The sequence below is a fragment of the Myotis nattereri genome (assembly GCF_964212035.1).
Source record: "Myotis nattereri genome assembly, chromosome: X".
Taxonomy (NCBI): domain Eukaryota; kingdom Metazoa; phylum Chordata; class Mammalia; order Chiroptera; family Vespertilionidae; genus Myotis; species Myotis nattereri.
The window spans coordinates 97,298,260-97,310,666 of NC_138078.1; the positions used below are offsets into that span (position 1 = coordinate 97,298,260).

Genomic DNA, 12,407 nt, shown 5'->3' on the forward strand with positions numbered 1-12,407 from the left:
TCTTCTTTAATATTTACTAGAATTCATTTAAGAAGCAATTTGAGCCTGGCCTTTTCTTTGTATTTAAAAACATTACTAATTAACGTCTTTATTTGGTACAGGTCTCTTAGATTTTTTTCATTGGCTTCAGTAGTCTGGGTATTATATTTATTGGCATATGATTATTCATAGTGTTCCTTCATAATGCTTTATATTTCTATAAGGTTGGTAGTAATGTTCCTCCTTAATTTCCAAGTCTAGTAATTTGGGTTTTCATTTTTTTCTGGTCAATCTACCAAAAGATTTGTCACTTAAGCGTTTTATAAAACCAATTTTGATTTCACTGACTTAACTGTTTTTCTATTCTCCATTATCATTTAAACATTTTTTTCTTCATTCTGCTTACTCTTAGTTTGATCCTCTTTTTCCAGTGTTTTAAGGTATTAAGTGAGGTTAGTGTATGTGATCTTTTAAAAATATAGGCATTTGTTCTTATAATTTTTAAAGTATTGCTTTAGGTGCATCCCAAAAGTCTTGGTATGTTGAGTCTTGTGATTTCTTCTTTAACCCACTAGTCATGTTAAAGTGTGCTTAATTCATATTTTTTTAGTTTTCTAACTTTGTGTTATTTATTTCTAGTTTCATTCTATGTGGTCCCGGAAATACTTTGCATGACTTCAGTCCACTTATATTTGAGGTTTGTTTTATGGTATATCCTGTAGATGTTTCATGTGCACTAGAGAAGAATGTATATTCTGCTCTTGTTGGGTGAAGTATTCTACAGATCTCTTTAAGATATACTAGGTGTACTGGTTAATAATGCGGACTTTGTAATAAAAGAAAAACCATGATAATTTCAAGAGAAACATCAAAAGTGCTTTATTCAAAGTAATGTCCATGGCTAGCTACACATTTCCCTCATCTTTCAGGTAATTTGTGCATATGTCCCAATAGAACTTTTCTTGTTGTGAGGCAAACCATTCAGAGACCCAATTTTCCACTTCTTTGTATGTTTTGAAGTGCTGCTCAGAAAGTGTATGTGCCATCGATCAGAATAAGTGGTGATCTGAAGGAGCAAGGTCTGGTGAATACAGCGGGTGGGTTAATACTTCCTAGCCAAGATCTTTTAAAGTGTGTTTAACTGGTTTTGAAGTGTGTGATGGTGAGTTATCATGAAGCAAAATTACTTTGCAGTGTCTTCTGGAACATTCTGGTCATTTCACAATCAAAATGTGATTCAAATTGATTATTTGTTGCTGGTAGTGATCAGTATTAACGGTTTCACCTGGTTTTAGAAGCTCATAATACACCACACCTTTCTGATCCCACCAAATGCAGAGCGTTGTCTTCTTCCCAAAGCGATTTGGCCATGCAGTCGATGTTGATGGTTGACCTGGATCAACCCATGATTTTGTGCATTTGGGATTCTCAAAATAAATCCACTTTTCATTGCCAGTCACAATTTGATGCAAAAAAAGACCCTTTTGTGCTGTTGAAGCAACATTTTACTGATGACTTTTGGGTTTTCCGTTTGTCATTCATTCAGTTGATGTGACACCCATGTTCCTTCCTTTAAAATCTTTCCCATTGCTTGTAAATGATCGGAAATTGTTTGCTGAGCAACATTTAATTTCTCTGCAAGTTGTTTTTGATTTGACACGCACCTTCATCCAATAATGCTTGTAATTGATGGTCTTCAAATTTTTTCAGTTGACCTGGACGTTCTTTGTCTTTCACATCAAAATCATCACTTTTAAAGCATTTAAACCAGCGTTCGCAAGTATTTTGAGATGGAGCATGTTCACCATAAGCTTCCCAAAGTATTCAGCAGCACTTTTCTTCAAAATAATGAATTAACACTTCCCGCAAATGTTTTTTTGCATGAAATTCGACATTTTTAAGTGTAAAAATATCTACGATGTTAACACCTTCAGAAAATTTGACATATGAAGTTTCGAAGCTTCTTGTCCATACAACAAAATAGCATACATATCAAATCGCATATATATCAACATATGTGTAATTCCATCTATTGAAAAAAATACGCATTATTTACTGGTACACCTAGTACATGACAGCATTTTTCAAGTTTTCTAATTTTTTGTTTATCTTCTGTCTAGTTATTTTATTATTGAAAATGGGGTAGCAAACTCCCCAACTCTTATTGTACACTTATATATTTCTCCCTTTATTTAGTTCAGTTTTTGATTCATGTATTTTGGTGCTCTGTTGTTAGGTGCATACATATTTATAATTTTTATATCTTTCTGATGTATTGATTCTTTTATCATTATAAGATGTCACTCATTATCTCTAGTAACAGTCATCATTTTAAAGTGCACTTTGTCTGATATTAGTATGGTCACTCCAACTTTCTTATAGTTGTCGTTTGCCTAAAATTCCTTCTATCCTTTTACCTTTAATCTGTTTGTTTCTCTGAATCTACAACTCTGATAAATTGCATAGAGGTAAATCTTGTCTCCCCTCATCTCCCCGCAGGCTAACAATCTCTGCCTTTTGATTGCATTGTTTAATCCATTCATAATAATTATTATTCATATAGGTATATTAAGGATTACATTTTTACTGTTTGTTTTCTATATGTCTCATGCTTTTGTTTCTCCATTTCTCCTTTTGTGTTACTTTACATTGAAATTTTTCTAATGTAACATTTAAATTTTAAATATTTTCACTATGTATTTTCAGTTATCACCGTGATTGCTCTAAGATTTACCATGCACATTCTAACTAAATTGTCTTCAGATATGTCCTAATTCCGATGAGATATAAAAACTTATTCCTATATAAACCTACTCCATTTCCTACTTCTTTATGATATTATTGCTATATATATTATTTCTACATGTTATAAACATAATACATTGTTATAATTACTACTTAACATAATTTATGTCTCTTAAAGAAGTGGAGAGAGAAGAAAGCGGAGCTAGTATATATTTATAGCTTTTTATATTAACCTTATTTCCCCTTTTTTTGTTTTCTTCATTTGTTCCAGTGGATTTGAGTTACCATTTGGAGTCACTTCTTTAGTTCAATAGTTTTGCTTCCACTCACTTCCTTTGTTCTGTAATTGGCAAAAATATTACAGTTTCATATGTTATAGGCCCCAAAATGCAACTACATACATACTGGGCTATAACACTTTTTAATTAAAAGGAAAATGAAGCTAAACTGTTTTTTATAATTACAGTAGAGGCCTGGTGCATGAAATATGTGCACTCTGGGGGGTCCCTCAGCCCGGTCTGCACCCTCTTGCAGTCCGGGAACCCTCGGGGGATGTCCAACTGACGGCTTAGGCCCGCTCCTTGGGCCTAAGCTGGCAGTTGGACATCCTTAGTGCTGCCACAGAGGTGGGAGAGGCTCCTGCCACCGCTGCTACACTCGCCAGCCATGAGCCCAGCTTATGGCTGAGCGGTGCTCCCCCTATGGGAGTGCACTGACCACCAGGGGGCAGTTCCTGAGTTGAGAGTCTGCCCCTGGTGGTCAGTGCGCATCATAGCGACCGGTCGTTCCACCGTTTGGTCGATTTGCATATTAGCCTTTTATTATATAGGATAATTAAATTTACCCATGTTATTTTTTGCATGTTTAGATTCAAATTACTATCTGAGGTCACTTGCTTTCCACCTGAAGAACTTTCTTTACTATTTCCTGTAAATCAGGTGTGCCAACAAATTCTCCGTTTCTGATTACATGGGAATGTCTTTGTTTCATCATTTTTGAGAAATAGTTTTATTGGATGTAGGATTCTATATTGACATTTTTTCCTTTCAGCACTTTGAATATGTTATCCCACTGCCATCTCCATTGTTTCTAATGAGAAGTTAGCTGTTAATCTTATTGGCAATCCATTGAGTGATGTTTAATTTTTCTCATGTTACTTCCAAGACTTTCCGTCTTTGTGTTTTATCATTTTTATTTTAATGTGTCTGTAGATTTCTTCTTGTTATCCTACTTGGAGTTCGCTGAGATTTTTGGATGTGAAGATAATGCTTCTCATTAACTTGGGATGCTTACAGCCATTATTTATTAGAATATTTTTTCTGCTTTCTTTCTCTCTTTTTTTCTGGTACTCCCATTGCAAGTATGTTGGAGTACTTAACTGATTGTATATTCTGTTCTTTTTTTTCTTCTGATCTTCAGCCTGGATAATACCATCTCATTTAATTCTTACAACTCAATGAGGTAAGTAGTATTATTATCTTCATTTTATAGATGAGAAAACTGAGGCTCAGGCTAAGTGACTTGTCAAGGTCATGGAGTGGTAAGTGTGGATGTGAAGTTCAAACACAGGTGTGAGTCCAACATTTGTACCACTTCCTCTATACCATACTGTCTTTCATTTCTCCAGCAACTATAAACAAACAAGTGGGGAATTTGGGAGTGGCTGCCTCTCTTCTAGAGAACTCTTTCTTCCCATTTCCCCTTTAGTATTTTTTCTAGTATGTTCCTCTTCTAAAATGCATATACCTAACATATATTAGATGCTTATTCAATGTTTATTGCTTGGGATTCAATGATTACTCAATGGTAGCTAGTTTAATGACTAGGGGCACATCACTATTTAGATCTAGATGCTTTCATTAGAAAAATATATGGCTTTTTGAAGATACAGATAACTTAATAGAAAGAATTCATTAAATATGTGTACTGACATGTGTCTTAGGCCCTACTGTTATTGCTGATATTTCTCATTTAACAGCATTTGTTGATGTTTAGGCCCGGGTCCTAGTCATTGATTTACTATGTGAATACAATTAGGAACAAATGAGCTCTAATAAATGAATATTTCAACTTTTAGTTTTTTAATTCTGTATACAGGTGGCAGTCTTGGAAAGAATGTTATCTCTAGGGATAAGTATTTAAGACCATAGATAAAGTATAAAGATTTAAAATATCCTTGGAAATAATCCTTTGTAATTTATCCTGAGAAAATGATACTCTTTGTACCCTACCCTTCACACTTGGTATCTTGTCTGTCCTGTATAGTCTTTGATTATAGAAAATGTTTTCTACCAATTCTTTCAAAAAGCTAAAGCAATTATCTTAATTAGATTTTTCTTCCTCAGTTTCTCTTCAATTCCAAACACATTGCTATCTATATAGAAATCCTAGATCCTTGGATGCAAGAAGGACTTCCTGCGACTCATAATCTATATATCTTCTAGCTGCCACTGGTTTTTGTAGTGTTTTCTGTAGCAGACGATCTGAGAGAAGCAGACTGGAGATCAGACTGTTGTTTTTTGTTCTTTCCGAATTCTATCACCAAAATTTTCCCATGTAGTTTATATCCATTTATTAGATGGAATGCTTGCCATGCTATATCCTTATCTAAAAGAAAGGAAAAATAATCAATTTACATAGGGCTTAATATTACAATTCTATTTCCAATTTGTTTCTTTTTTTTTGCCTTGGAGTTAAATGTAGGCTATTAGGCCATATAGCTATTTGATTTTATTATCTTTTTCATAATCTCATATTTGCATAATTCAGCAAGATTAAAGTAATGGCTAAAAATAATGACTGGAAAAACTTAAAATGGCTGAGAGTGCCTCATAATTTAAAAACATAAAGAAAAATATAGATAGTGTGCAAAAGAAGGCTAACCTGTAACTACTAATACACAAGCTTCTATCCTAGATAGATTATAGGTATTGTGAGAATTAAGTCATTTTCAAAATGGGTAACACAAATAAAAGAGGTTATCATGGTATTAAGGTCATTTTGCTGCTTTTATCTTTTGATGGGAGAGTGATTGTAGGAGCCCTCATTGAGATAATTAAGTGTAATAATCCATGTAAGTATATGGAAATTTGCAGAGTAACAGTACATAGTGTACAGTAGTAGTATTCAACTTATGTTTCTCAGACCCTTGATGTGGAAAATCAGAAAGGAGTGCAATTATTGACCGGAGTCTGTGAAATCAAAAGTAGACAGGCAATATCTTTAGACTGAACCAATTTATGTATGTACTACAAATTTTAAAATGTGGATAGCTGCTATTATGATTAGTAAAACAGCTATCCATTTGAAAGTACTTACTTTATAAAGCCTTTTTATCACATATTTTTCTCAATTCATGTATCATATTGAGTTTAAAAAGGGCCTTCACAATTAAAAGGACTAAAAACCACTATTGCAGAACATCCATAAACCTTCTACAAGATAGCAAAGATGGTACAAGACTAGTGGAGTTTGGAACTGCTCAAGTGTAAATTACTTGCCTGTACATAGATTACTAGGCTGTTTATAAATGATGATAGTTTAGAAATAATGAAAGGAACAGCTAGTAACCAGCCTGCATCAAAAAAAAAAAAAAAAAAAGAAAAAAAAAAAAGAAGATAGTTTGGTCTGTCAGAGAAACTGAAATTCCTGTATTATTCACTCCCTTTAGATTAGGATACTGAAATCATGTATTAAGATGCAATCTAGTTGTACGAATATATCATCATCCCCTAATTATGAATTACTAGTGAATTAGCACATTACCTTATAGTTTCTTAGTCCTAAAGGAATAGAGCATTAAGCAAGTGTAAGTGTTCTGATCAGAATCCCAAAAGTAATATAATTATAATGGACTACAAACACTAGTAGTCCTTTGTGAGCAGGGGTAAAATAAAAATTTTAAAGGTAAAGTTAATTTTCCCCTGGCTGATTTGGCTCAGTGGATAGAGCGTTGGCCTGCGGACTGAAGGATCCCGGGTTCAATTCCAGTCAAGGGCACATGCCCAGATTGCAGACTCGATCCCCAGTTGGGGGCATGCAGGAGGCCACCGATCAATGATTCTCTATCATCATTGATGTTTCTATCTCTCTCTCCCTCCCCTTAACTCTCTGAAATCAATACAAATATATTTTTTTAAAAAGTAAAACTAATTTTGATAAAGTGAGAAGAAAGTGCCAAGATTGGGAAAAATTGAAGACAATGGAGTAAGGTGGTCATGCACAGTCAATGGAGGAGAGGAAGCACAGAAGGCAGGATAGAGGAATATTGAAAACATTTTGCTTAATTCTCTTCCATTCTTCCCATGTGCTTGTTTAAGCACATGCTTCTCATGTGTTATAGGTAAATCAAAGGACTGTATCTACTAGTAAATTAGAAAGGGTATAAGTAGTCTCTAATGCTGATGCTACAACTGAGTAATTATCCAGATAAAGCTACTTACTGGGAAAGGTGATAAAAGCTTGCCCCCTCATTCGTCCAGTCATCATTCGGAATTGAATTAGAGGTCCTTTTTTCTCCTGGAACCGAGCGAACAATGAGACAAGATCTCTTTCGGTCACCCGAGGGCTAAGGTTCTTCAGGTATAACACCTAATATAAATCGAAGATCAACAAAAATATTACATAAGGGAAATAAGGCAACTATTTCACTGTGGATAGAATTCAACAGTTTTAGATAAAGATGGTGGATTGAACACATGCGTCTAATTTCCCAGGAAAATCTCAAAAACTGTAGAATTTAAACACACACACAAATCTACAAGGTTAGGAAGAACAAGGAAAAGAAGCAATAGCAACAATATTCTGGAAGCTGAAAAATACTGGATGGGTATATTAAAGAAAGCTGAATCTTTAATCAGCAGTGATGAAAGCCAGAAACCAATCCAATATACACATAAGAATTCTCAAACAGTTCAGAAATTGATAGTTTCAGCTATCTCTGGAGATGGATGTAAAGGCGGGGTTAAAATAAGGTGTTTGGTTGAAAGTTGTTTAAAAACCAACTATACTTTAAAACAGGGGTCCTCAAACTACAGCCCGCGGGCCACATGCGAATACAAAGATTGTATTTGTTCCCGTTTTGTTTTTTTACTTCAAAATAAGATATGTGCAGTGTGCATAGGAATTTGTTCATAGTTTTCTTTTATAGTCCGGCCCTCCAACGGTCTGAGGAACAGTGAACTGGCCCCCTGTTTAAAAAGTTTGAGGACCCCTGCTTTAAAATATCCCACCTCCTCTCCCACCCCCTTCCCTTCAATAATGCCGCTGGGTAAAGGCCACTCCCAATCCTGGTGAATACCGGAGGTTTATTCTCTGAATATGGGGAATGCTAGATACAGTTGAAGGTCTGAGTAATGTTTCTGAAAGCAAGATAATTAAGATAAATACTTCATATTGAATACTGAGGATACCCCAGACAGTTTCCCCCACTTGGCTCCTACACTGCTGGTAGTACCCTCCCAAGCAATAGTTTGTGTCTTCTCTGAAGAATCTGACTAGCCCCAAGAGGAAAGATTTAAAAATACTAATTTGGGATGGGGAATTTCTCTAACAAATGGACCAGCCAGATGACTTGAAAGTGAAGTTCGCCCTAGCCGGTTTGGCTCGGTGGATAGAGCGTCGGCCTGTGCCGGGAGCCGGTCCATGCTTGCTGTTTCAAGGGACCTGGCATATATGGCATACTGTTCTTAATATGTTTGCTCACCTTCTAGGCACTATGTGTTTTAACCAAGGTCTCTGAGAAAGGTTGTTTCCCCAGGTAGGGATTTTCCCCTGAAGTTAGGGAGGGAATAAAACCTCTTAACTAAGTGCCAGGTGGGTAATTAATCACTTTAACTACGAACAATCATGCATAAGCTACATAATCCTTACTCCCTGGAATGGAGATAAGAAACTCCCTAACCTTTGAAATAGAGATTGATAGGATTGGAATCAACTGGTATAAATACAGATGTAACAAGACAGAACTAAGAAGACAGAACCAGGAGGCACAGAACCTACACAGAACGTTCTCTAGAGACAGAAGAACTTCACTGGAGAAAACATGGCAAAAGATCCTGGACAGAAACTGGCCTCAGAACCTAGAGACAGAACCTAGCGAGAGAACATGGCAAAAGATCCTGGACTGAACCTGACTACAGAAATTGGCAAGAGAACCTGACTAGAACCTGGTGACTGAACCTGGCTGGAGAACCTGGACAGAACCTGGCTGGAGAACCTAGCGAGGGAACATGGCTACAGAACCTGGCTGGAGAACCTGGAGAACCTGGCTGGAGAACCTAGCAAGAGACCATGGACACAGAACCTGGCTGGAGATCCTAAGCAGAACCTCTCTGGAGATCGAGACCAGAACTTGGCTGGAGATCCTGGCTAGGCTGCTGATCAACTGAACGCTGTCTCCTTGTCATTCCTTCTTCGCCGACTCCGTCCACACCTTTGGGGACCCCTGGACCTGCTGGGGTTGGACCCCGGCATCTGGCGCCCGAACAGGGACCCTTAGGTAAGCCCCCCATTCCCCAGGCAAGCGCCCCGCACTCGGGACGGATAGGACTCCACCATAGGAAGAGGGTGGATAGTCTTCACCGACTCCGTCCACACCTTTGGGAACCCCTGGAACAGGATTCCCCTAGGTAACCCCCCGCCTCCATTGAGAACCCCACACTCGGGACGGATAGGACTCCACCAGGGTACTGCAGACCCCCCTACAGAGGATAAGTAGGGTAAGAAGGTGGATAGTACAGAACATAGATTGAGAAGTTGTGCCATACTGAGTCCAAAGAAAGAAGATTCTATTGATTCTTAGATTGAGAAGATGTGCCATACTGAGTCCAAAGAAAGAAGACTCTGTATTGATTCTTAGATTAAGAAGATGTGCCATACTGAGTCTAAAGAAATAAGACTCTGTATTGATCTTTTAACACATATGCTTGCTAGCAGAGGAATTAAGGTTACTCCCAGTCAGATGGAACATTTTATACAAGAAATACGTCCATGCTTTTCTGAGGAAGGAAAGGTGCCCGAAAGGTAAATGTAGAGGCATGGGAGAAGGTAGGCCCAAGGAGCCTTATCCTTAACCCCACTGCAGCCTTTCCACCCCAGGAAAGTGCAGGATTGGCAAGCTCTCCCTGGGGTGATAGATCAGGCCTCAGGTAATAGCAGAAAGCGCCAATCCTACTCTTAAAATGGATACAAGAGAGCATTTTGGGTTTTTCTTTTTAATGCCCGCTTTAAAAAATAAATAAATAAAAAAGGGGGAATTTGCCGGGAGCTGGTCCATGCTTGCTGTTTCAAGGGACCTGGCATATATGGCATACTGTTCTTAATATGTTTGCTCACCTTCTTGGCACTATGTGTTTTAACCAAGGTCGCCTCTCTGAGAAAGGTTGTTTCCCCAAGTAGGGATTTTCCCCTTAAGTTAGGGAGGGAATAAAATCCCTTAACTAAGTGCCAGGCGGGTAATTAATCACTTTAACTACGAATAATCATGCTTAAGCTACATAATCTTTACTCCCTGGAATGGAGATAAGAAACGCCCTAACCTTTGTAATAGAGATTGATAGGATTGGAATCAACTGGTATAAATACAGTTGAAACAAGACAACAGCAGACAGAACTTAGGAGACAGAGAGGAGAGACAGAAATTGGCACAGAACCTACACAGAATGTTCTCTAGAGACAGAAGAACTTCGCTGGAGAGAACATGGCAAAAGATCCTGGACTGAACCTGACTACAGAAATTGGCAAGAGAACCTGACTAGAACCTGGTGACTGAACCTGGCTGGAGAACCTGGACAGAACCTGGCTGGAGAACCTAGCGAGGGAACATGGCTACAGAACCTGGCTGGAGAACCTGGAGAACCTGGCTGGAGAACCTAGCAAGAGACCATGGACACAGAACCTGGCTGGAGATCCTAAGCAGAACCTCTCTGGAGATCGAGACCAGAACTTGGCTGGAGATCCTGGCTAGGCTGCTGATCAACTGAACGCTGTCTCCTTGTCATTCCTTCTTCGCCGACTCCGTCCACACCTTTGGGGACCCCTGGACCTGCTGGGGTTGGACCCCGGCAGGCCTGCGGACTGAAGGGTCCCAGGTTCGATTCCGGTCAAGGGCATGTACCTTGGTTGTGGGCACATCTCCAGTAGGGGGTATGCAGGAGGCAGCTGATCGATGTTTCTCTCTCATCGATGTTTCTAACTCTCTATCTCTCTCCCTTCCTCTCTGTAAAAAATCAATAAAATATATTTTAAAAAAAATAAAGTGAAGCTCAAAGTCAATAAGAACCACTCATGTACTCAAAGTTTCTAATCTGTTTTTGGCTCCTACTCATAAATATGAGTCTAGATCATCAGACATCTGAGGAAAGACTAACGTGAAGGACAGAGAGCAGAACAAACAACAGAAAGGAAAGCAAATAGGAGTAAACAGAGACCATGCAAAGAAAAAAAAATCTTCAAAAATTATCACGAATACCCTCAGAGAAATAAGAGACACTATTCTATCTATTCAAAAAAATTTTAAAAAGCTCTTTAACGTGATCCAACTTAAACTCTTATTGGCTTAAAATAGATCGTTATAACTCTAAGAAACTTGTTAAAACTTTAAGTAAGCCCAGACTGTAAGCATAAAGAAAATACCTATAGAAGATTCACAAAAGAAAATGAGAGAGGAAAAAGCATATGACTACAAAAAAAATCAATGAACCACTAAGGCAGACATTAAGAGAGAAAAAGAGGGACAAAAGAACTACAAGACAGAAAACAACTAATAAATGGCAATAGGGAGTCCTTTCCCATCAATAAATTACTTTACATGTAAATGGGTTTAACTCCTTTGTCAAACACATGCAGTGGCCAAATGAATAAAAAACAAGATCCATGTATGCCGTCTACAAGAAACTCACTTTAGATTTAAGGTCACATACAGGCTGAAAATGGAAGGATAGAAAAAAATATTCATGCAAATGGTAACCAAAACAGCAGGGGTATCAGAAAAAAATATACTTTAAGTCAAAACAGTCATAAGAGACAAAAAAGAACATTATATGGTAACAGGGTTAATGCACCAGGAAGGTATAACAATTATAAATATATATACATCCAACATTCAGAACACTTAAATATATGAAGCAAACATTGAGAGAACTGAAGACAGAAAACAGCAACACAATACTATTAGATTTCAATATCTTGCTTTCAATAGCAGAAAGAAAACTAGAAAATTCATAAATATGTGCAAATTCAATAAATTACTTAAAAAAATATATTTTCATTGACCTCAGAGAAGAAGGGAGTGGGAGAGAGAGAGATAGAAACACCAAAGATGAGAGAGAATCACTGATTGGCTGCCTCCTGCATGCCCCTACTGGGGATAGAGCCCACAACGCAGGCATGTTACCTGACCAGAATCGAACCTGGAACCCTTCAGTCCACAGGCCAACGCTCTATCCACTGAGCCAAACCAGCTAGGACTCAATAAATTACTCTTGATTAACTAATATGTCAAAGAAAAAATTAAAAGTGAAATTAGAAAATATCTTGAGAAAGCCCAGCCTGTATGGCTCTGTGGTTGAGCATTGACCTATGAACCAGGAGGTTATGGTTCAATTCCGGGCAGGGTACATGCCCAGGTTGCAGGCTCTATCCCCAGTGTGGGGTGTGCAGGAGGCACCCAATCAATGTTTCTC

General features: G+C 37.8%; 1 protein-coding gene across 2 annotated transcripts in view; it reads right to left on the minus strand.

Moving 5' to 3' along the window:
• Positions 1–2,997: 2,997 nt before the first annotated feature.
• Positions 2,998–12,407, minus strand: part of RBM41 (RNA binding motif protein 41) — a 76,065-nt gene continuing 66,655 nt past the window's right edge. For both annotated transcript variants that reach the window (XM_081115352.1, XM_081115351.1), the window contains 2 exons: positions 7,167–7,314; positions 2,998–5,331 (listed from right to left, as the gene is read on the minus strand). In XM_081115352.1, coding sequence (XP_080971478.1) covers positions 5,165–5,331; positions 7,167–7,314 — 315 coding nt within the window. In that variant the 3' untranslated portion in view covers positions 2,998–5,164. The remainder of the gene's footprint in view (positions 5,332–7,166; positions 7,315–12,407) is intronic.